This window comes from Opisthocomus hoazin, chromosome 2 (genome assembly GCF_030867145.1).
Source record: "Opisthocomus hoazin isolate bOpiHoa1 chromosome 2, bOpiHoa1.hap1, whole genome shotgun sequence".
Lineage (NCBI taxonomy): Eukaryota > Metazoa > Chordata > Aves > Opisthocomiformes > Opisthocomidae > Opisthocomus > Opisthocomus hoazin.
Window position 1 is genome coordinate 56,527,400 of NC_134415.1, and position 26,275 is coordinate 56,553,674.

The 26,275-nt window shown below is 41.7% G+C and overlaps 1 protein-coding gene across 1 annotated transcript; it reads left to right on the forward strand.

The window, feature by feature from the left end:
* RAB32 (RAB32, member RAS oncogene family) lies at positions 1 to 25,346 on the forward strand. Its single transcript, XM_009932116.2, has 3 exons — positions 1 to 425; positions 18,079 to 18,356; positions 23,768 to 25,346. Exons 1-3 carry the CDS (start codon positions 197 to 199, stop codon positions 23,915 to 23,917), a joined length of 657 nt encoding a protein of 218 aa, XP_009930418.2. The 5' UTR covers positions 1 to 196; the 3' UTR covers positions 23,918 to 25,346.
* Positions 25,347 to 26,275: the final 929 nt, after the last annotated feature.

Sequence of the window (26,275 nt, forward strand, 5' to 3'; positions counted from 1 at the left end):
TTCCCTCTCCCTCCCTCCCTCCGTCCCGCTCCGTCTTCCCCCGCCCGCCGTGGGCCGGCCCAGCGGGGAAGGAGCCGGCCGGGGAAAGTTGAGAGGAAAGAAGTTGCCGGCTGGGAAAGTTGGAGAGGCGCGGTCCGGCCTCCCCGCGGCCTCCCCGCCGGGCCCCGCAGCGCTGCGCTCCGCGGGAGGGCCGAGGATGGCCGGCGGGGAAGGAGCGGGCTCCGGCGGGCCGGAGTGCCGGGAGCACCTCTTCAAGGTGCTGGTGATCGGGGAGCTGGGCGTGGGTAAAACCAGCATTATCAAGCGGTATGTGCACCAGCTCTTCTCCCAGCACTACCGGGCCACCATCGGGGTGGATTTCGCCCTCAAAGTCATCAACTGGGACAGCAGGACCCTGGTGCGGCTGCAGCTCTGGGATATAGCCGGTAAGGGCGGTGGGCGAGCCCCGGGAGGGCAGAGGCCTGGGAACCTGGCCGTCGGTGGAGTCCCGGGGCCTGGCCTCTGCGGAGGAAAGGCTGTTTTGTCCCTGAAACCCGTCTTCTTTTTCTCCTTTCCCCTGGTATTACCTCTTGTCTGCGTTCGAGGTGTAAGTAGAGGGAGGCGTCGACGTGGGAGCAAAGTGTTTTGGCTTTTCATAGGCTGTGTGTGCTCCTCTTGGCTGATGTCGCAGGGCTCTTGGCTTGGCCCAGGGGTTTTACAGCAGTCCTTGAAAAGCCACTCTGCTCTGCTCACTCTCTCCGCAGCTCCTGGAGGGTCCCTGCTTGGGCCGCTCCTCCTTGACCCGTTTGCCTGGGAGTTTGTGGCCTTGGTTATGAGTACTGCTGAAATTTGTTCGTGGCTATGGCTCCGTAACACTTCTCGAGGAAATAAATATATTTTCCAAAGAGGTTGTGTTTAATAAGCACGCTTTACAGGTTAAAGGTAACTCAAATAGCTAAAATGTTCTCAAAGGAAGCGTGCTCAGTCTTTGCATGTTTGGAGTCACCTACTTAATTTAAAAATAACCTGTGTGCCTGCAACGTGGATTTTATTATCCTTAGTTCTACATTCAAATCATGGGTTTGTATCAAAAAGATACTCTGAGAACACAGAACCAGAAAAGCCCTGTTCACTTGTCCAAACTACATGTTGTTCCTTTCCTACGTATGCTCCTTTCCTATATAATTCAAAACTCTTCTCTAATACTTCTGCCTTAAAGACCCTAGCCGTGTACTTATCCTGGTTAACTTTACTTATGCTGTAGTATCAAACACTGCAGAACAAACTCTGCTTTGCTGTGGTCTTGTAAGTCTGACCTCAACTACTTGTAAGTCTGTCCTCGACTCCTTAATCATCTCAAGTTGATATTGCATTTCTAGTCCTGTGTCCAGCCCAGGCATTAACCTGCAGCTCTCTTCATCCCTCTCCACTGCGTTCAGAACATCTCCTTGGATATGAAAAAGTAGACTTTATTTCAAATGCTTGTGCTTAAGCTTCCGCTACTGGAAGATACTAGGATAACAACTGGTAGTTACTGTTTCCAGGAACTCTACGCTTTATCAAGTGGAAGCTCAGAAAAGAGGAAGCGTGACATGTAGCTGCTGTAACCCTGTGACAGACCAGCTGCACATCAGCTTCTGGCCTTTCTGCTCTAGAGGTTATCTTAAAACACTTCAGATATGATTCCTCAGACTCAAAAGCCTGCTTCTTACTGCCATATGCTGAAACATGCCATGGATCTTTCTGCTGCTGGCCTGTAGGGCAAACTAAAGTATTTTATAATTGCTGTTTTGGAGAGCAAGTAAAATGTTGGCAAGCTTTCTTTTTTGATGCGTTCCTTTTACAGGTCAATTTTAACTTTCTTTAAATCGATTTGCAATATCAGTGCAAGCTGCTACAACATGCAACAACATTGTGTTTAAGCAAGTCTGGGGTTCTGAAGATTAAAGGGGGAAGACTATCAGGATCCTGGGGTTTGGCAGGCTGCCGTACTTGTGTTTAACATCTCTTCAACCCTTGGTTTCTGAGACTGGGGTAGGCTATGTGCTTTGCCAAAGCAGTCTGTTTCAACAGGCTAGGCAGAAGTGTGGCTGTAACTTGTAACAAAGTTTGGATAGAACCTATTTATTATGGGAAGTCCTATCAATACACCCACACATTAATTTGAAGATCTAGAAGACAGTATTTTTCACTCGTGATTATTGCGCTTGGTGTATCTTGGACACTGACAGGTGAAGACCGAGTTAAGAGCTGCTGATAAATCCCTGGAGGCTTGTGCTAATATTGCTGATAGACTGAAGAATAAGTTCTTTCCTGTCCCTGAAATGTGTCTATACTATTCATAACACTTCCAGGCCTATTGCGAATGATGCCCTGCTAAACTGAATGGGAAATATTTTTCCTGTTTTACAATGTGGAGCATGAAACTCCCAACTAGTCTTTCCCTAGCAAAAATGAAAAAAGAAAATACAACTGTTTTACATTTTGCATTCCAAACACTTTTATCTAATCTGGTAGTTTGGGTTATTCTGTTTCCAAGGGGGTGGGGGTCCTTTCCCAATCAAAAAAACAAGACCAAAAAGAGAAGTAATCTTAGTGATATTTGATTGGGCTGTGCTTAGCCAATGTGAGAGTAACAGTTCAGACTCCTATAGAACTCGACATCTCAGTTAAGCGTTAATCATTGGAATAAGATTTTAGTATCCATAAGGGTTGTTTCATGGTCTTAAAACTGCTGAAGTCCTTGTCCCGGGAATCTGTTCTGCAGCTGTCTGTGTCTATACTCATGAATATTCCTAAATCCCCAAGGATGTTAAAAGGTGTATATAGAAATTATTAGTTGGAGAACCGGGTTGAAGATGGCTTTTATACAGTCATATCGCGTATTCCCTAAAGCGCTTTAATAAAGTGTGTAACAAAGTATCTGAGCATGTGATAGTCATTCCCTTTTAACTCATCGGCCAAACTGTCTTCTGGCTTTCAACAGCTCGTGTAGATAATTTTGTCTGCTGGTGTGTGCAGACAGCTTTAGATCTCTTGAAGAGATCTAAATCTTATGGTAAGTAATGTTACATGTGACTTCCCTGCAAGCAATATGGTGCTGGCATTCTGAATTGATTATTAAAGCATTTAAAAGGACTTCTGAATTAAAGTGTAACCCTTAAGCATAGCAAGGCATGTTATTTCTCACTAGATCAAAGCTTGGACTTAACAGTTCATCAGAAAAAGCTTCCCTCAAAGAGATGCATGCTGCAATCTAAGGTTCTGTACCTAAATCAATGATAAGAACTAACCATGTAGTTCAGTCATCAGCTAAAGATTATAATGCAGATACTGTGCTGGCTTCTGGTGTGATTGTGGCCAAAACGACAAATGTTGTGCTGTTTATTGCAGTGCAGCAGGTTCCTGGGTGATGTCAATTTCTTGTGCTAGTTTAGTGATTAGATAATTCTATCAAATAGAGCATGACAATGTTACACTACCTATGTTTTTTTTTTTCTGCTGAAAATAGCCTTCTTGTTGTAAAGTACAAAGTAATGCAAATTCCTGCAGCAGAACCAAAGGGAGGAGGTGATGTGAAATAGTGAAGAGAGGAGAAGGGTATTGTATATTCCAGAATATACTCAGGCATTTTAGTTTTTAGACACAGGTTTTAGCTTCTTGAATAATGGAGGTAAAAAGCTTGGGAGTAAGACTGATCAATCACTGTCAAATTATCTTGGTTGCAGCATGAAGTATTCTGAAAGAAGCTGAACAGATTACATGCATGTTCATACAGGAGCAAAACTTCTAAACTCTAGCTGCCCTTAGGCCTTACTCGTTTTTTATCTTGACGTGGAGTTATGATAAATGTCTCTTCCTGAATAAACTCTGAAAGTGTTAGAACCAGGTTAACCCCTTTGATCGAAGGACATAAATAATTGGTGAAATAAGTAGGAGATAAGAATGAATCATTGTGGTAAAGGGATACAAACCAAAGGATTCTTGATAATACGGAAGTGCTTTTAAAGTCTGTTTCAATATACGAGAGATGACTACTCAACAAGCATGCTGTTTTAGTGAGTGTACTGCACCGACCACAACATAGTGTAGGAGGTGAATATAGCATATTGGTGAAACTCGGTCAAATATCATTGAAAGAACACTTTAAGGACTTCCTGTATCATAAAAACTTTTGATCTGATATAACAAGAACAGCAACTGAGTAGCCTTAGCTGCTGCTTTGTGATTACACTGGCTGTCACTGTTGCTCACATCAGCTGGTACGAATATGCAACTCGCTGGAGGGCAGGGGTGGTAAAAGTCACAGATGAACACTTGAGCTTGGCTTCTCCTGAAGAATGTCACTAATGGCAACTAGTAGACAAATTTGTTCCTAAAGGCTTGACTAAGTGATTCTGCATTAACTTTGCTGTAATAGCACCCTTCCAGGACTTTATTAGAATTTCTTTGTAGAAGTGTTTATTAAAACTAAATTCATGCTTTAACTAGAAAAGTGTGACTATGAAATCGGCCAAACAGAAGAGGAATGACTGTGCCTTGGTATTCTAAACGTGCTCTACATAAGTTTCTCAGGAGTTGAATGACAAGGCTTGTAGCATGCAAATGTGTTACTAAACCCTTGTCTGACTCCTTGAAAAGATACGAACTCCAACTAGTTAGAAGAATATACCAGTCCCCAAGAAGATGAAGTCAGATGAAATATTTTGCTCAAATACTGAGTTGAGGAAGAGCTGGAATGACCCATCTTTTCTATGAAGACAAGTGTGTCTTAGATATGTGACTTGACATTAAGTTGTTGACTTGTTTAGGAGCTTGCTGTCATCTATAGGAAGCCATGAGAAGTAGGAAAGTAAGTGCAGGAAACGATGGATGTGGGAGAAGGAGGAGGATATTCTAAGGCTTCCTTCAGAGTAGGGCAGAAAAACTGAAATGAGTGCTTGCAAAGCAGGACAATGAAGGCAAAATGCAAGCTTTGTCACTTAGATAAGCAGGAGTGATGCTACACCTGATAAATCTTATTCCATTGGGACAGAAGAGGTTGTCTTCTCTGGAAAGGTGGAGTGCTTTGTAGCTATGCACCTTCTGTGGAACATAGCTGTGTATCGATGTGTATTTTGGTGGCTGAGTTTAAGGCATTCAGACTGTTCCAGTGAGATGGCGTACTTCCATGTGAAAAACCTTATAGCTTCAAGCAGCTGTGTATTTCAGTTTTTCTCAGTCTGCATTTGTAACACTGAAATGTCAGAAGACTGCCAAGTTGCTTCTATGTACTAGGTCACTAACTTTAAAGAATAAGGTCTAAAGCAAGCCTTAAGTGATGTTAATGCATCCCTGAAATTCTATAGGGGCAATTGGAAAACTTCCTCCATTTCCTATACATACATAGCTCTGTGCAAGAGGCACATACTTAAGTTGCTTTTCAGAGGAGTACTTCCTTCATATGGAGAGCTTCATGGTAGTAGTCTTTAAAGGTAGTCAAGGTAGTCTTGTAACAACTTGTCCTTACCCACAAAACATTTTGAAGATCGGTGTAGGGATTAAAGCAGCAACTCCTGCAAAGAAACCATGGAGAAATTGCTTAGCTCTGTGCCTAGTCTGAGTGAGCATAGGGTGGAGGCTAGAGAATCTAGGCATAACCTGCCCCCAACTGTGTGTTTTTCCTCATGTTATAATGGTATCTAATGAGTGCGATTACGAAGAATGAAAAATATGCCCATGAATAACTGTATCAGAAATGGATTCAGAACTTGGGAGTTCAGAGCTTTATTTCAAAAGCTGCAAATGTAAGTTGTCTGAGGTTGTCTCATAGCTTATATGGTGGTGGAGGTTCCATCTGCATCTGCCTTCGTGTGAAAATAATATACTACCATTCTGGTAACAGCTGAGGCAGGTCAGAAAACTGTCAGGAGTGGAGAATCTTTTATGGTACTAAGTTCAGACTGATGAAGAAGATTTGAAAGACCTGTGACTGATTTAGGAATGTTTCCTGCTTGCACACATTTAAGTATAAATCTCATGTAAGAAATTATTTAAGGATGATGTTGGCTGGAAACATGCAAGACTAGCAGATGAAGTTTGAGGAGAGCAGAGTAGAAGGCCTGCTCATGTTGAAAGGCTTTGAACACTGGCTTAGAAGGAGTAGAGGCAAGAAACAGAACTGAAGGAGTGCTGTAGGTTTTCTTCTAGAAACCACCCCGCTGTGGGAAATGTTGTGTGGGTGTCCTTTCTTGTGACTTCTGGAATAGCTGAATTAGTTAGGAGCTTTCAGCTGAGAATGACTTGCTGTACTTGAAGCTCTACAGCCAAGTATCCAAATAAGTGAACATGTTAAACGTGTTTCTTTTTGGTGTGTCTCCACACTGCAAACATCTCTGAATACAGATTCTGGTTGTCAGCATGCTTTCTTTTTTGTAATTCTTCTATTTAAGTTATCTTTTATGAACTGCTATCAAGCAAGGTAGGGCTACTGGTCTTTTCTGGTGAAGCGATTTCCTTGTCTTACCGGTGGGGTACTAAATCGTTCATATTGGTGAAGGTTCTTGCACTTAGTACTATGTTATATAGCAACTCAAAGTAGTGTATATGTTGTATTAAACTAAGCTTCGTAAAGCCTGTGTGCTGATGGAATTCCATGAGAATATGCAACATACTACTGTCTTGAAGCTGGTGTTGCAAGGCAGTTTAGTATGGTAATTTTGATTATGCAAGACAGGACTGTTCAGTTAAGTTTCAGTTAAATGGTAGAATTGAGACAGATGTTTTTTCTGTGTCGTGGAAGCAAGCTTAGAATTTCTCCATAGGATTTTCTAGGTGTCCTGCAAGAAGTGGGATTAAAGATGTGGTCTTAGAAGACCACCTGACCTAGTACACTCTTAAAAGAAAGTTTACTCTATTGATCTTGCAGGTACTTTTAATTTCTCTCAACAATGGAAATACCACTTGGTGCTTCCGCTTCTCATCACTATGGAATAGATGGAGCTTCAGCCTTGCTTTCAAATAGATAGGGTTCATATCATATATAGCAGTTGCTCAGAAGCTTTACCCTGTCTGTACAAGATCACAATAAAAACACTTCTCTAACACTCTGATCCAGAGAATAAACAATGTATGGGTGTGTGTGTGTGAGCTGCCTAAGTTCTTATGTGCAATACAGCAGACAGGAGGAAAAGTAGTACTTATCACACAACATAACCAATTTTTGGATCAAATTATAATGCAAACTAGAAATCTGTGCAGAAATCCATTAACTTACATTGATCACAAGCTTTTCTGAGGCAAGTATAGACTGAATTCTTGCCATTCATGTAGTTCTGAGTCAAGTAGTCAGAAAGTAAGCTGGATGGATAAGTCAAGCGCATTATCCTTCAGAGACAAACTGGTGCAGACAGTATTAAATATACACTTTTCTCTTAATGTATGGAGTTTATATGCATGTAAATTGATCTTTATCAACTCTCCTTCCATCAGTGTTGCAGCTTCAGAGTCTTGGTATCTTCACCTTATTTACATCTCCACTTAGCCTCTTTACCAGTTCGGTTTTCTTTGTGCACACCAGGACAGGGTGTCACTGAAGTGCATGTACACAAGTACAATTTGAGTCGGCAAGTGCTGTAAACAGGTTGTTATAAACTACCTGTTTTCTTTACCAATCTAATGAAATGCAGGAATCTTAGCTGACTGTCTCAAAAAAGGCTCCAACATGCTCTATAAGGTAAGATTCTTTCCTTTAGTAGTAAGCATGGACACTGGGATTCAGTCTCACAGCTGTTGGAAATAGTCCTTGAACTTCAGTGGTAGCCATTGCCTTTGCAGTCTCCTGTAAATTGTTCCCTGTAAATACTCACTTCAGAAGTTCTGCAGTGTGATATGCCATGTCAGAAGGAAGTGATTTACAGTAAGGGAATTCCTATTTATATTTTCATGTGAAAGCACAGGAATAACTCTTGCAAAACTCTCACGAGTGTTAGAGCTAGCGTGACTAGCAGCAATCAGTGACTACAAAGCACAACACACTTTTCAAGCTATCAAGTGGTAGAACACTAGATGTTCAGAGTTCTTCTCTAGCTACGGAGCCACAGAATACAGGTAGTTGGGGTGGTAAGAATATGCATTGAAAATTATGGGATTTCAGGTGTTTATAGAGCTTGTCTAGAAATAAATATATTCTTCTTAGAGAAAGCATAGCACACTTTCAGTAGCAGTGGCTTCTAGATGAGCAACGAATGCAAACCAATATTCCTTATTATATAGATTTTAGCAGCTTTTCAAATAAGATACTAAAAAGCAGCCTCTGAGTGACACTGCAACCAGCATGTGGGAACTCGTTCTTTAAATGCTTCCAGGCTAGAGTGCTGGGTAGAGCAAAGCGGCAGCTATTTGATATGAGATTCCAATCACATACAATGTGCCATGACACATTCACCATTTTAGAGATTAACACTTTTTCAGTCTCGTGATAACATTGTTCTTGAGACAAACTGACTTTACCGTTGTTCTCCTGTATGCTGTGCAATGCTGTAGTGCCATGCAGCATCACTGTTAAACGCACAGTACAGCTCTGGCTGCATGACAGTGTACCAAAGGAGATGGATTAAAGGGTGTCAGGTGTGAAAATAGCTTAACTCTGGCAGATGACTTGTTTGAGTCTAGTTAAAGCAAGGTAGGAAGTACCAGTTCATGCTGTTGCTGACACTAATTGGACTATGTCAATTTTTTCTGGATATTAATACAAGGAGAGTTTTTCCATACATGCTGCATTTGACAGCTAGTTAGAAATCATTTAACTGGGTTGAACTCTGCTTTTCTGGGGATGGAAATCTAGCAATTAGTCAGGGACTTCCTCTCTTGTTAATTTGCTGTTTGTCAAAGATACAAGCAAAACAGGTGAAACTTTCCTATATAAACATGATTGCATAGTTCTACATATAATACATTCGATGCTGGACAAAGCCAGTTGATCCAGGGCAGGGTATTGCCTCTAAACTTCTTAACAGCTTACTAGCTTGCCTTTTAACAGTCTTAAATCATTAGATTAGCCCAAGGCTACAGGCACCAATGAAAAGTTTGAGTCTTGCTGTAAAATTCCCTGTGAGACTTGTGCAATTGTTTGAGGAAGGCTTTCTATCTTTGAAAGAGAATGATGTGTCTTTTTCCATCTATTAGGATGATAGATGTGGTCAGTGTTCCTGATGGAAATCGGGTGTCTAATTTCTGAGCGCTTGCACCTCGGTGCTGTTGCTGTTTCACTGGTAATGAACAGAATGGTCCCACTTTAGAATAAACAGTGAATGGAAAGACTAGTCGCACTGATCTGCAGGGTTCTGGTAGCTAACAAATTATTAGGTTAGAAACTGGCTGTGTTGTGCAATGAAATTTTAGAGCAAACTGCTTCCTACCACTTCAGAATGAAATACCGACTTCTTAGAAGATGTCAAAACACTCCATATTGTGATTGAAACAATCAAAATACTGCTGCACCTGAACTGACATTCTTCAGTGACTTTTTCAATGACTACAGTGCCTGTCATACATGACTACAGCGTCTGTCTGTCTGTCATGACTACATATATAGTACACTGTGGATGTTGGGTCTCTGAGCCTGTCTTGCTAAACAGAACTGCCTTAACTGCACCCTGCCACTCTCTGACAAGCATAACCAGAGCACCAAAGGTCATCTCATCTGGTATAGTGGGAGTCAGTTGAACAGGGATTAACTGGCTGGCTACCTTTTCCCTGAAGACTGTCCTTCTGAAGGGCTTGGGACAGTTGCTGTTGGCAAGAGGTCCATCCAGTGGTCAGTTAACTTTCCCAAACCACCCTTATTAAGAAAGGACACTAGCAATTCGCTTAAAATCATCTGAAGCTGCCTTTGTCTGCTAGAAACTAAGAGCTGCGGTCAGTGAAACTGTTTCCAGTACTGTCTAATACAGGAAGATGTAATGTTCCTGTTCTTGCTTTTTAACCTCTTGGTGTTTGTCACCAGAACAACAAATACCAAATATTATTTTCACAGTGATGAAAAGTAAAAGTCAGGATAGACGTGCCTTTTGTAACTCTTGCAGGTTTCTAATCTGTACTAGAGTTGCTTAGTATGGTTCAACACCTCTGTGGTTTAAGCACTTGACAACTTTGCACTGACAGCTTAAATGGGTAAGAACGAGGAGCGGAGAGACATCTAGCACTGACCATCTCGGAGACTGCTGTCTCAATCTGCAGCTGCTACCCGTGTGAAAAATCAGATAGACATGTTTGAGCATGTCCTGTAATATTGATAGTGGTTTGGTTAACCTACTTCTTGCTGAATAACAGATTCAATGTAATTGGATAAGACAGTTCTGGGACAAGCTGTGCTGGTTTGGGGAGAGGGGAGAATGCTGTCAGCAGTGGTAGCTTACCAGTAGCAAACTGATATCTCTGGCTAAAAAGGAGCCCCAGTCAGCTTGCATCTGACCCAGGTAGTGCTAAAATGTAGATGTCTGGAGAACTGGGAGATATGTCCTCAGGGAAATTCTGAATATTTACTATATTGTGCCAAACATCCAGCTGTAGGACCAACAGGCATCCAGAGCGTCGTCTGTTCTTGCCTGTGGCTCCTAAAGGACTGAGGTGAGATTTGAAAGGGACAGTGATTCTAACCCAGAGGGTTGGGCTGCATGCCCAGCTGTTTTGGATGATGCTTTAGGTTGAATCTACCACGCTGAATGACATGAACTTTGAGAGATGGAATTGTAAGTAAGGAGCTGCTGCTCAGGTGTTTGAGTGTGAAAGCCTGACCCTAGAAATTCAAGGAGCTGGAGGCTTGAATCTTTTGTAAAGCAACACAACTGAAGCAGGAAGGAGAGTGCTCGTTAGGTTAGGCCTCAGCAGAAGGCAGGCTGGAAACCAGGGGGCTCGCTCACTGTTGAATTGTGGGGTTTCCTGTCTAGGATTAATAAAACCACAAATGTCTCATGGTCCTGGAAACTATCTGAAACAACTAACTTGCAGAGTTTGGCACTGAAGTCTAAATAGTGGCACTGTGCTTGCACACTGTGTGGCTAATAAGGTCAGAGTAGTTGATAGCAAGGGCCCAAGAGCCATGGTGTTGGCAGTCATATTAGAGTTAGTCTGACTTACTAATGACCCTTCTTGAATTTTGGCATGACTAATTGACTGTTGACGGTCATGGTAAATAGTTGATCTGAGAACCCCTCTCCCAATGGAAGGAGAATGTTCAAGTATTCCCAGACAAAAACTGACTTATTACAAGCATTCGCTATGGCTTGAGAATCCTGTGATGCCCGAGTTCACTGCAGTGTATAGTACCTGTTGACAGAAACGAGTGTGACTGAAACACCCTAGCAGGATACTACTTCTGTGCATTTTGAACTCCATTAATTTGATTCACTAGGTGTCTTGATCATTTTCTTAATTACTATAGCATTGCTGGATGTCTTTTGGCTTGTTTCATAGATTAGATTTTTCCTGTGTGGTATATTCCTTCTTTCTGTTGAACTTAAACTGCCTTTTAAGCTAAGTGAACACTAAGTTTCAGCATTCTGAAAGGACAACATTAGCAAGAGCTGGTTGGCTTTATTCATAAACTGAGGAGTTTCTGGTATTTTTCAGTCTTTTGACAACTCTGTAGTATTGGGTCCAGGGAAAAACTTCAAAACTTTATTGCCGTGGTCTTCCAGTTAGCAGCAAACAATTTGGGAATAAAACTCTTCAGCTATCTGTGCCTTGACTTTTGGGTGACTTCAGTCTAGACCATACATCCCTAGTTTAACATTATTTGATGTGGAACTGCCAAACTTGTTAAAAACAAATTTTGAGCTCTGGCTGCTGTTTAAGCTGATTAGCCTGTCAAAGATGACTTGAACTAACCTTACGTCAGTGAAAGAAACTATTTGTTCCTTCATTCTTCCAGCTGTCAGGCTGTTGCAACCTGTGGTCATCTTTCTCTTCCTTGTTAATGTTGCAGTTTTTGGAGAATGCCAGAACTGCTAGTCTCATCTGAAAGAGAAGGTACCCCTTGTCCAGTTGTCCATCAGTAAACCTGATGAGATGTTAAGGGTTTAAATGCAATTAACACAACTCTGTTTTATGAATTATGTGGCTTCAGAGTAGACTAAGCTTCGATTTCTACAAGGTAGGGAAACTCGTGCTACACTGTTGGTATTGATAAAGATAAACCAAAATTTACCTTCACAGCAAAAAAAGTATAGCCAGGGAAGGTTCTTCTTGATAGACTGTTTTACTCTCCTTGAGCAGGTTCCTGTTAGTTCATATAAACTACATATTAAGACTTCTAGGTGTGGGTTGTCTGGGAGAGGGAACCCTGACCAACTCAATATCATGTGTATCCAGTAGTCATTTGTACATTTAACTTGCTTTTTCTATCATCAATTCCCATCGCGTAGGAGGAATTAAGAGCAGAAATAATGGTAGGAGTGTAGGGTATTTCCGAACTAAAAGCGAGAACTGCCACAATGATAAGTCACACTTGTGATAAATGAGACTCTTGTTTATTCCCTACAGCGGGAAAGATTGCTGTAGAAACTCTTTAAAATGTCCTTCAAGGCAAGGTTCGCACTGTCTGAATCTTATGATGACAACTTATCTTTTGCAGTGAAGGACTAAGATAAAGCTTATAATGTCACACCTGACTATATTTTTTTCATGTTTTTAACTTATGTTTTACTCCTGTTACATTGTAAACTGGGAAGCAATAAGAGTTCCCAAGCTCTGACAGCTTTAAACTAAACTTAACTCCTGTAGAGAAATATATTAGTTCCTCATGGATGATATTATGCAAATATTTCACTTAATGTTGTTGCAATTACTGGAAAATATGGTGACAATGTGTGCTGAGTCATTTAGATGTGAAAACGTTGTGGTTAGAGAATGCAGAACTTTGCGTTACATGCAGCCACTTCCATACCCCCAACCAAAACCTCAGATCCCCATGACTGCCCTTAGCTTAGCTCCTCACCTACACCTGAACCCCTAAAATGCAGAGAAAGGATACCTTTGTGGTACTGTCAGGTTTACGTCAAGGCACTAGAACTATCAGAATGATTAATCCTCTAGTGTCCTTTCCATACTGCTGTAGTAAGCAAGTAATTTTCCTGTCTTCTTCCTTCCATGATTGTACATGCTGGAGATTTGAAGTCTACTTTCATCTGATTGCTTTTTAGCCTTTTTCCCCTCTATGGCTATGATCCACTTTCTGTACTGCTCAACACTATTCTTACACATGGTGAAATGACATTAGCAAAAATTCTGCTGGACATAGGAAAGGGAATGACAGATCCCCAGCTGAACTGAATGTGGCAAAAATTGAGTCAATTTACTTTTAATACCTAGAGAATGCTGTTCAGACTCCAAACTTTGGAGGATTGGTATGTTCTACAGTTTACTTTTTCTGTGTGAGTTTTTCTGCAAGCAGAAAAACACTTTGCCTGAAAGTCCTGTTAAATTTTCAAAAGGCTATCTAAAATGCTCTGCATCTCCTACAAGAAGCTCAGCCTAAAGCGTGTGCATTGTCAAGAATAACAGGATTGTACAGGAAGTCTATTCAGTTTATACTGAATTATCTTCCTGCCTCATGCCATATACGTTTTACTACAACAAAACTCTTACCTTTTAGGCAGGGCATGTGTTATTGCTTCTCTCATCTTTCTACGGAATAAAAAGAATATATCCATCCTTTTAAGACCTCTGGACAGAATGGAAGAACAATCCTAAGCTACAGTAGGTCAGGTCTATTGTTAGTGGAATTGAATTCTAGAGGTCAAAGCAGCTCTGTGTGATAAACCGTTGTAGAGTTTGGGCTACTTCAGAAAAGGGCAGCAGTCATACTGGAATGTATCTGGAACTATTAAAAGACATTAATCTGTAATACTACAGTGGTGTTAGCTTGTGTGTGTTTTTAGGGGGAGGGGGTATCAAATCTGCCTAATGTAAAGCTTGAATCCATTAAGTAGAGGCTTTTATGCTGATAGGCATATATACATACATCTGTTACCTACTTTCACCAAACTTAAATTACAGAAGAGTATGTATTATGAGTTTTTCATTTGGAAAAACATTACTATAACAGCAAAAAATTGGACTTCTGTCAACAAAGCCAGCTAGAAGACTGAAATGGTTGTTCTGGACAGCTGACATGCTTTTTTAAGTGACTGCTATAGAGTACAAAGTAAAGTACAGTTCAGTGCAAGCTTATGTTCCTACCACACCTGCTGTCTTCTTGCAGAATGAGAAAAGCTGCTGCACAAAGCCAACCTTGGCCTCTGTGTTATTCCACAGCTACTGAATCTGCCAGTTAGCACAACCCCACTTGCAGTGGCCTTTCTCCTGGTCAGGACCCCATAGGGGGATTCAGCTAGTCTGCTGCTCCTGCTACAAGACCATTGTTGCCTTTTTGGTATAGCATATCTGGCAAGAGGCTGCATGGTGTTAAAGCCTCACGCGTGGCTGGGGGATACTGGGACATGAGAGGTCGCCAATGTCAAAGAACCAAATGCTGGGCAATCTGGGCTGATTACTAGTCAATGCAGCTCTCTAGCTCATTGTGTACAAAGGCATTGGGCTAGGTGGGTGGGGAAGACTGACTATGGTGAGAAGATGGGAACTCTTTTGGGAATGGAATACTGACAAACTTATCTGAGTGATAACCAGACTTTCTGGCCAAGAGTAGGACCCCTGTGACTTCTTTAAGAAAAACAATTTGATGTTTAGGACTCTTCAGGTTTGGTTATGATATATACTTTAACTTTGTTTCTTTTCTTTGAAAGCTATATGTGATGCTGTACTAGCTCAGTCTCTCTTGCACCTTAAATGCACTGTGGTGTGCAGGTTTCAACAAGGGTTATCGCTGTAGGAGGCTAGTATGGCCTTGTTAACTGTTCTCTATCTCTAAAATTTTTTTTGGGTGGGAGAGCAGTAGACAGGAAGGGATTCAGTCAATGGTAGTGTCCATCACTGCAGTAACTGATCACAGCCATGTTTACCTACAGCATGCAGAGCTATCTGAGAAATGGTAACTGCCTGAACTTTTTCTGCCATTCCCAAATAACTCAGTTTGCCTATGTAGTGCTTATGCTGTCTCTACTCCTTGCTGGTAACAGTCTAGCAACCCTTTCTGCAACTAATCATGTTGTGGTTTATCCCCAGCTGGCAACAAAGAATGGCAGAGCTGCTCACCCCTCCCCCTGGAGGGATGGGGAGGAGAATCGGGGAAAAAAAAAAAGTAAAACTCATGGGTTGAGATAAATACAATTTAATGGGACGGCAAAGGAAGAAATAATAATGAAGATAATAGAATATACAAAACGAGTGATGCACAGTGCAGTTGCTCACCACTTGCTGGCCAATGCCCAGCCCAACTCTAAGCAATGATCACAGTGCCTGGCCAACTCACCCCAGTTTATACAGTGAGCATGATGTCACATAGTATGGAATATTCATTTGATCAGTTTGGGTCAGCTGTCCTCGTTATATTCCCTCACAGCTTCTTGTGCACCTTCTCAGTCAGTAGAGCATGGGAAGTTGAAAAAGTCCTTGACTTGGTATAAGCACTACCTAGCAACAACTGAAAACATCAGTGTGTTATCAACATAATTCCCATACTAAATGCAAAACACAACACTATACCAGCTACTAGGAAGAAAGTTAGCTCTATCCAAGCTGAAACCAGGACAAATCAATACAACTTAATTTTCTTATATAAACGTCCGTCAAGTTTTTGGAAAATCTTAAAGCCTTAATTAAAAAAGACTGAAATCCCCACAGATCTCAAGTAGCTGAATAGGGAGGACTAATGGGGCCATTCCCCTCACTGCTTCAAACTCATGTGCAGTCTCGTCTAAGTAACGGTATGTGGTGTCCATTTCTAGACCATTTTGGGGCCAAACTGAATAAATCTTTCTGTAGAATACTGAGATTGGTACACAACAGTGTAGACCTTGAGATTATGGTATTTGTCCTGTGGGTCCCTCCTATGGTGTGAAGGGATATACTGCATAAATTGGACATAAGTCTCAGTGCTTTAACAGTCAGAGGTGTTCCTGTGTAACAGGAATGGATGGTGAGACTGACAGCTAAACAAATGGGGAAGATGAGAAGGAGCTCCTTGTAGCTTATGTGGTGCCATGTGCAGTGACTGGCTTAATATAACTAAATTTGACCCTATGCAGCTCCATTTTTAAAAAAAAAAAACAAAAAAACAAAAAAAAAAAAACACCCCACAAAAAACAAACCCCAAGAAACCAAAACAAAATCCCCACAATCTAAAGGTAAAACTTCTTTAGATGTTGCACACTTGAACTGCAGAAGTAGTAAAAGCCTTCTGGCCAAACATGATACAACAATTTGCAATAAGCTTATACCAAAAACAACTTTTAGGGATAAGAATCCAGCCGGGAAGGGCCTAGGGAGACAATGAGTTACTTGTATACAAGTTCTGTGTACACTCTTTAGGAGACTTGTATCAGCAAGGTGTCTTCCAGTAATGTAGTCACTGAGATGCAGGCTTGGTGCCTGGCTTGGTGGCCTTAGAGTCCATGGCAATAATACTGCTTCAAAACTTGAGCTTTGAATATGGAGGTAAGAGCTTTCCTCTTGCATGATCCTTGTTCTTATACAGGGGATAATGAGCTGGTAGTGAAGAAATTCGTGTATAACAGAATATGCTGGCTAGTGATGCTGTTTTATGCAGCATCATACTTTCAAGTTGAACAGCCAGAAATAAAGTCTTCTACAAAGAACTTTATAGGTCTCTAGAACGTCATTGTAGCTGCAGCTGCTTTCAGGCAATTGTAACAGCTGCTTAATCAACCTTTTCTGAAAACGTCTGCAGGGAATGAGCTAATTGGTACACTGAAGTACTGACATTAAAATGAGGCAATTGCACTAGAAAAGCATGCTGTTGAACAGGATCCCTTGTCAAGTTCCTTCATCTAATGAATTTCTGGCTCCGAGAAGATGATAATACCCAGTTCTTGTAACTGTTTGTCCTTTCTAATCAAAGGCGGACTTGAATGTTTATAAACAGAGGACAACTGTGTTTCCAATTAAAATTCTTACTTTATCTATTCTAGATCTGCATATGCACTAAATGCTAAAAGCTGAAGTGATGATACACTGTCAAACTGAATTATAAAGTGTGGGGGCTACTTTTCCCCAATGAAGACTTCTGAACAAAGCACAAAGCTATTCTCGTAGCCCAGGCTTCCCAAACATGCTAGCACTTGACACTGCTGTGCCTACTCCCATACAAACACAGCATGATGGTCTAACCTTCCAAACAGGAGGATAATTGAACTGGCACTCTAATTCTACATTTAAAGTAAACTGACTACAATAGTTGTACTTAATAAGAAAAGGCTTTAGTTGACTGTACTCACTGAACATTGGTTTTCTTGATTTTTTTTTTTTGTTTTTTTTTCCCCCAATAATTGTACTTTAACTATTCTGATAATCCTGTAGCAAATCCTGGGATTGTTGTAGAACTCCTACAGTTGGAAATTATTCCAGAAAAGGTCTTAGAATTAAAAGATGAAGTCAAAGATAACAGAACCGTAGCTAGAACTGTTAAACTTGCTCCTTTTGAGCTTGGCCCTAAGGAAACCTATATAATATAGGTGACTTCTTCAGAAGATGCTTTGAAGGCTGTTAACTGTGGGGCTCATAGAAACTCTTGTTACTCACCCTCCAGAAGAAGTCTTTGGGTTTACTTAAGTTTCTAGATTGAGTGACTAGGTTTATATCTAAATCTTGCAGAAGCTTTTTTGAGGAATTAATGTTTTGCATACAGCTGTGCTGGTGGTGTTTTTAGGCATCACTTCTAAAAGAATACTACTCAACAAATAAGTTTAAAAAACAAAAATCAGTGGTGGTTGATTGCAAACTGCTTTTAGCATCTGACTTGTATGATACACATAATGCTGTTACAATGAGATAACATTCAATGGAAGAGGCAATGTTGCATGAACTAAGTGACTAAAACTAAATGCCAAACTTGTATGTACTAACTTGGTACAGAAGTCCATCTACATTGACTACAGTTCATGCTTAAATATAAATATACTCATTCACCGCCTTCTCTTTCAGGCCAGGAGCGCTTTGGAAATATGACCAGAGTATATTACAAAGAGGCAGTTGGTGCTTTTGTGGTCTTTGATGTCACAAGAGGCTCCACTTTTGAGGCTGTTTCAAAATGGAAGCATGATTTGGACAGTAAAGTACTACTTCCCAATGGCAGCCCCATCCCTGCTGTTCTTCTTGCAAACAAGTGTGACCAGAAGAAAGATGGCAGCCAGAATCTTTCTCAAATGGACCAGTTCTGCAGAGAAGGTGGCTTTGTCGGATGGTTTGAAACCTCTGCCAAGGTGAGCATAGAGGAAACACATTTTAACTCTGCTAAGTATTGGTATAAGAACGGATGGATGTAGTCATGTGGGGAAGAAAATTATCAAATATAGGAAGTGACAGACAAGTCTTCAGTGTTCAGCAAAAGTTGGAAGAGTTACAGCATATTTGATCTAGATTAGAGTTGCATCTTAATTTCAGAGAACCTTAAAACTAACTGGAAAACTTAAAATCATAGAATGGTTTGGGTTGGAAGGGACCTCAAAGATCATCTAGTTCCACCCCCCCTGCCATGGCAGGGATACCTTCCACTAGACCAGGTTGTTCAAAGCCCCATCCAACCTGGTCTTGAACACTGCCAGGGAGGGGGAAGCCACAGCTTCTCTGGGCAACCCGTGCCAGTGCCTCACGACCCTCAGGGTAAAGAATTTCTTCCTAATATCTAATCTAAATCTACTTTCTATCAGTTTGAAGCCATTACCCCTTGTCCTATCCCTACCTGCCCCTGTAAAAAGTCCCTCTCCAGCTTTCTTTTGTAGGCACCCTTCAGGTACTGGAAGGCTGCTGTAAGGTCTTTCCAGAGCCTTTTCTTCTCCAGGCTGAAGAGCCCCAACTCTCTCAGCCTTTCCTCATAGGAGAGGTGTTCTAGCCCTCTGATCATTTTTGTGGCCCTCCTCTGGACCCGCTCCAACAGGTCCATGTCTTTCCTATGCTGAGGGCTCCAGAGCTGGATGCCGGACTCCAGGTGGGGTCTCACCAGAGCTGAGTAGAGGGGCAGAATCACCTCCCTCGACCTGCTGGCCACGCTTCTTTTTATGCAGGCTAGGATACTGTTGACCACCTGGGCTGTGAGGTCACGTTAAGCTTCTCATCAACCAGCACTCCCAAGTCCTCCTCAGGGCTGCTCTCAGTCCATTCTCTGCCCAGCCTGTATTTGTGTTTGGGATTGCCCCGACCCATGTGCAGGACCTTGCACTTGGCCTTGTTGAATCTCATGAGGTTTGCACAGGCCCACCTCTCAAGCCTGTCAAGGCTTTCCCTTCAATGGCATCCCTTCCCTCCAGCGTGTTGACCACACCACACAGCTTGGTGTCATCGGCAAACTTGCTGAGGGTGCACTCAGTCCCACTCTCCGTGTTGCTGACAAGGATATTAAACAGTGCTGGTCCCAGTACTGACCCCTGAGAAATGCCACTCATTAATGGTCTCCACTTGGACATTGAGCCATTGACCGCAACTCTTTGAGTGCAACCATCCAGCCAATTCGTTGTCCACTGAGCAGTCCATCTGTCAGATCCATGTCTCTCCAATTTAGAGGCAAGAATGTTGTGTGGGACAGTGTCAAATGCTTTGCTCAAGTCCAGGCTGATGCTCTTCCCTTATCCACCAATGCTGTAAAGGCCACCAAGTTTCTCAGGCAGGATTTTCCCTTAGGGAAGCCATGTTGGCTGTCACCAATCACCTCCTTATTTTCCATGTGCCTTAGCATAGATCTTGCCAGGCACATAGGTGAGACTGACTGCCCTGTAGTTCCCCGGGTCTTCCTTTTTACCCTTTTTCAAAATAGGGGTTATGTTTCCCTTCTTCCAGTCTGTAGGAACTTCACTGGACTGCCACAACTTCTCAGTTTCCTCAGGACCAATGCATGCACCTCATCAGGTCCCACGGACTTGTGCACCTTCAGTTTCCTTAGATGGTTTCAGGCCTGATCTTCTCTTAGAGTGGTTCTTCATTGTCCCAGTCCCTGCCTTTGACATCTGCAACTTTGGTGGTGTGGCTGGAGCACTTGCTGTTGAAGACTGAGGCAAAAAAGTCCTTGAGTACCTCAGCCTTCTCCATATCCTGGGTAACCAGGTCTCCTGTTTCCTTCCAGAGAGGGCCCACATTTTCGCTAGTTTTGCTTTTATCACTGATGTACCTATAGAAGATTTTCTTGTTGCCCTTGATGTCCCTGGCCAGATTTAATTCTTTCAGGGCTTTAGCTTTCCTACCCTGATCCTTGTCTGCTCAGACAATTTCTCTGTATTCCTCCCAGGCTACCTGTCCTTGTTTCCACCCTCTGTACGCTTCCTTTTTGTGCTTGACTTTGTCCTGGAGCATCTCGTTCATCCATGCAGGCTTCCTGGTGTTTTTGCCTGACTTCCTCATTGTTGGGATGCATCGCTCCTGAGCTTGGAGGAGGTGATCCTTGAATATTAACCAGCTTTCTTGGGCCCCTCTTCCCTTCAGGGCTTTGTCCCATGATACTCTACCAAGCAGGTCCCCGAAGAGGTGGAATTCTGCTCTCCTGAAGTTCCAGGTAGTGAGCTTGCTGTGCGCACTCCTCGCTGCCCTAAGGATCTTGAACTCCACCATTTCATGGTCACTGCAGCCAAGGCTGCCCTTGAGCTTCACATTCCCCACCAGCCCCTCCTTGTTGGTGAGTACAAGATCCAGCATAGCACCTCTCCTCATGGGCTCCCCTATCACTAGGAGAAGGAAGTTATCAGTGCAATCCAGGAACCTCCTGGATTGCTTGATGCCCTGCTGTGTTGTCCCTCCAACAGATGTTGGGGTGGTTGAAGTCCCCCATGAGGACCAGGGCTTGTGATTGTGAGGCTGCTCCTATCGGCCTGTAGAGGGTCTCATCTGCTTGGTCTTCTGGTCCAGTGGCATGTAGCAGACCCCCACTATAATGTCACCAGTCACTGCCCTGCCTTTAATCCTGACCCATAAACTCTTGGTTGGCTCCTCATCCATCCCCAGGTGGAGCTTCATGCACTCCAGCTGGTCATTGACATAGAGGGTGACACTCCTTCCTCATCTCTCCTGCCTGTCTTTCCTAAAAAGCCTGTATCCTTCCATTCAAACACTCCAGTCACAGGAGCCATCCCACCATGTCTCTGATGCCAATGAGATCATAGCCCTGCAGGTGTGCACATGTCTCTAACTCCTCTTGTTTATTCCCCATGCTGCATGTGCTTGCATAGAGGCATTTAAGTTGGGCTCCCAGTGAAGCCGACTTACTGGCTGGAGTTCTGTTGTGCTGCCTTTCAGGTGCTCTCCTGCCGACCTGTGATCCTGCTCCAGGCTCTGGGCCTTTACTGCCGGGACCAGCATCAAACTGGTAGCAGTGGGATGGATTGAGGTTCCCCTCCCCCCTCATCTTTAGTTTAAAGCCCTCTTTACTAGCTTGGCAAGCCTGTGACTGAAGATGCTCTTCCCTTTCCCTGTCAGATGGACCCCCGATGAAGTTCATTAACTGAATTGAGGGGTTTTTTTCTTGCATGTGCCACAATCAGTGTTATTCAGATGTTAGTACTAGTAAACACTGATCAAACTATCAAAAAGATACAAGTAATGTTTAGGTACGGGTTTTTGAAATTGCAGCTTGTCTTCACTGTTGCACATAAGAAGTGGTAAGACTCCAGAAGTGAACAAGCTATTTGCTCACTTGTTACTACCCAACCAGGTGATACTGTCACTAAAGCACTCTTCTATTTTATCAGGCAGTGTCAAGACTGAACTGGAGAAAACCAAATTGCTCTGTGTACTAATTTTAGCTATAGACTAACTTCATATATTGTACAGTTTTAATTTATAGACTTGTTCAATGCACAGATAAGCTTGCAGTAACTTAATTGAAAGTGGAATCCAACAGTTCCTTAAAACCCAATTGATCCTTAAAATGAAAGATTCCTCTAGGTGAAGAGAATATGGCTGACAGACCAGATTAATGGTCTGGTTAATAATTCTTTTATACAGTAAGCTAAACCTCAAAGTCCATATTTTTCCTTGGCTTCCCGATGTCCTTTAACTGTTGCTTATCAACTGGCACAAAGTGATGCTTAGACAACTCTGAAAGAAACAATTCTGTAAGAGGAATATGATAAAGTAACAAGTCTCTTCCTGATCAATTTAAAATAAGGAAGAAGGGTACACAGTGACAGGAATTAGTTAAATAAGCTAATCCTTTGTTTGCATTTGAACAAATAATTCTCAAACCCACCAATCTGTTACTAAAAACTCACATCTTTAAGGCTCCTTATTCTCAAAAAGAATATCAAGATTCTGCTTTGGGTTATGTCTTCCCTGAAGCTCCACCTGTCCGTAAGACTGCTATGCAATAAACTTCAACATGACATTAAAAATTGATACAGGTAACTTTGGAAAAAGACCTAACATGGAACTGTAGTGATGGCTTACACTTTAGGTGGTGTTTAAGACATGACAATGTAAAACAAGGTTCTTGATGCAGAGAAGTCCAGGCGATATCAGTCCTAGTTCAGTTATGAATTGACTTGTTTAAAACTTTGAAGAAATGTAGTTAAAATAGCTTAGCAAAAATTCAGGACAGCTTTCTTGTTTTCTAAGCATACCAAATCAGTTAAGGTTTTAAATCCTGCCCACTTAAATATCCTGATAATCTGCTTTTGTCTTTCTGCTGGAACTGATCCTTGACTATTCAGTCTAGTCATCAGTGATGTAGGCCCCACTCCTTGTGGATTAGGGAGAACATTAAAGGCAGAAGAACTGCAGAGAGTATAAATATTCATAGAAATATCTTATGAATATTGTTACACTAAAATGCAGAGAAACCCCCTCCACTCTGGGCAGTGAAAATTGCCTATCTGCAAACTGTCAAAAGCCGTTTGTAGCTGACAAGCCCAAGCTTCTAAAGTGCAGTAGTGATGGATCAAATATTCTCATGATGTAACCATGCTTGTGTGGAGTTTAGATCTACAACTGTGGAGACAGATGAGTGCCCTGGGGTGTATTTCCTTTGGAACTAAAGATGAGCAATTCCAAACATGGCAGCCTTGTGAGCTAACAGGTGTCCCAGTCAGGTCAAAGCTGTGGCCAAAGGGCCCTTGGCACTGGCCAACTTGGCCCCTCAGTAACTGAGACATCTAGCAATGTATTTCATTAGAGTATCCTGCATGCACACCTTCTTTAGAGTGTTTGTGAAAATACTTTTTAAAGCATGTACAGGAAAATCCAGAGTGGCTAGATGAGGCACCCTGATTTAGCTGGGGTTTTGAGGCTTATGGAAAAGGTCCTTTTACATAAATAAGTGCATCCGGACTACAGCAGAAGCAGAAAAAGGCTCTGAAATGTAGAACACTACTATGAACAGTGTAAGCAACATCTTTCCTGATGCAGAAATGTACTTTGGCATTTGTGAGTTTTCCAAAGGCAGGTGACACTTATCCCCTGACTGTGTGCTTTATTAGAGTTGAAGTATGCTATTTTGTAATATGGTTGAATAACTTTTGTCTCAAACCTTTCTGGTAACTTTTTTCAAAAAGCAAGTGTATGAGTAATGACCTGATGCACCTAAGCTGTTTGTGCCATGCTGATGAGACTGTAGAATTTTTGTATTTGGCCAGCTTCCGATAGGAATGTGTGACTAAAAAAAAAATCACTGACTTTTTGTTTTGAACACTTTTAGGACAACATCAACATAGATGAAGCTGCTCGATTCTTGGTGGAAAACATCCTTGCCAACTACAAAACCTTCCCTAACGAAGAGAATGATGTGGCGAAACCAAAACTGGACCTAGACCCATTGAAAGCAGAGAGTAAATCACAGTGCTGCTAATGCAACCACTGTTCAGTAAATGTGACAGGATGAGCAGCAAGACTGTGCCTTAAATCAAACTGCTGCTATGGTGCTGCATTGTGACGATCCATATGGGGTGTCTGGTATTATCTGAATAGGTGATTCTTGTGGGTGTTTACATATTCTTGTTTAGCATGAAACTGAGTATCTTGAGTTATCACTCCACTTGCTTGAGTGGCTGCATCTAAGTCTGATTAGTGTCTTATTCCTTGAGAACAGAAGGTAGTGTTACACTCCCAAAAAGGAACAAAGACAACATTCAGTGTCTAGTTTGCTTCTAGGACATATGCTACGTTCCAAATAGGACTCACTTCTCATGGTTTTAGCTGAACAGACAGTTGCACCTTCAAAGCAAACTTTTCCTTTGTCACCTAATGTCCCACTTTAGCCTTCTCACCTACACACTTGTCCCTATTTATTATCCCCCACCATGAGGATCTGTCTCATTGCTAGTTCTCCTGGATCAAGACATCCCAGAAATCTTGAAGGGGCCAATGGCAGACTGGAGGTATCTTTCTTAGTGTGTTCACTAGGACTGAGTGAAGTAGATGGCTTTTACCACTGAGTAAAAACAAGATGGGTAATTGATTGTATTTAACAGGGGAAAGGCATGGGTGTGGAGATACTAACAAAAATGCATCTCCAGCCATTTAAGGCAGGATATTTTCAGCTAATATTTTACATATGAAACGCATTAAAGACTACAGTTGTACTCCTGGCACATAGTTATGGTAACCTCACCCATATGCACATCCAGAAATAAAGATCCAGTAACTGTTTCGTACACTAACACTGAAAACTTTACCAAGAGTGTGAAAAGTAAATCTCTTACTGTTCTGTGATAATGAACTTGCTTCTTTTTCCTGCTGTCTTGAGATGATTCTGAATACCATGAGGGGGGAGAGAGGTCTTGAAATAGCTTAACTGGTTCTTGCTAGTCTATTAAAAAAAACAACCCCAAGCTCTATCTTTTTTCAATTTTAGAACAGTGCTGCACTCTTCTGACTGCTCGAAGCTGGTGAACTGGCTTTCCAGTTTGTGACTCTGTATACCAAGATGTTTATGTTTCCTTGTTATAACTCATGTATTTTTGGCAGCAAATGAAGATCAAAAGGATTAGAGAGATTTCACGGTTCTTGAATACATTCTGGAACTATGGCTCTACTTGGCTGAATGAAAGGCTTTGAAGCTTCTTTTTATTTTAAGGGTTTCTTTCTGTTCTGGTACCTCATTGCTACTGACTTAAGAAGTCTTATCTTGCTTGGTCTGATGGTGCTGATGTTTACTTAAACATCAGCATAAAGTATGTGCCAGATTGGATATACTTTAATCTGTATGGAGGTTTCCTAGGCTGTCCTTTTGTTTTTTCTAAAGAGTAATGTACTTTTTTAAGAGAAATAAATATATTTGGGCATCTTACTTATGTTGTTGGTGTATGCTTTTGAGAACATGAATCTTCACATCATGTGTCCCACCCTATATATAAATGCTTTCATTGATATTTGAAAACAACTTTATCTTCCAGTAGCTGCTAAATTAAAGGCTTATTTTAAGTTACCACAGTAAGGCTTGGCATAAGCTAAAACTGGGTTTAACTAGTTTAGGATCATAAGATAATTGAGATGAAAGATTCTTAGGAAGTCTTCTAAGCCAACACCCTTCTCCAAGCGTGGTCATGCAAGGGTGTTTAGACTTTCATGTGGTCTGGTCTTAAAACCTCAACAATGGAGACTGACTCTGGGAAAGTTGTTTCAGTGCCCAACTGTCCCCTGAGAGTTTGCCTAGTCTGAACCTTTCTAACTTCAACTTACGTCCATGGTCTCTCATCCTCCTACTACGCACCACTGTAAAGAATGTGTCATTAGGTGCAGTTTTATTGGATGCTTAAAGCTTGATTGGTACTTCAAAATTTTTTTTGAAAGCCTGTAGCACTTCAGAAAGGAAGTTGCACCCCATCAATATTCCTTGCTCTCTGGCTTGTTTGAGTTGTTAACTTTTCTAGGAAATGTGCAACTACAATCATCTTCCTATTCAGTCACTTACAGAACAACTCTGTTTAGACTGTAAAGTCAGTTTTAAACTGCTTAATCTCCAGTGTACTGTCTTTTTCTGAACTTTAATTATAGCTGTACAAATCCAATAACTAGCCAGTGGAACATGTGCATGGCCTGTTTGATCCTTCTTGACTAGATCGAAACATAAGTCTTGGTGACCAGTAAAACAAGATGCAATTTCACGTTAACTTGGCTTTAACTGTATAAGTTTACTGAGCCTATGCAATATAACATGGACAAAAAAGGTCAATTCTTGAGTCTATCTAGTATAGCATAAAAGGCT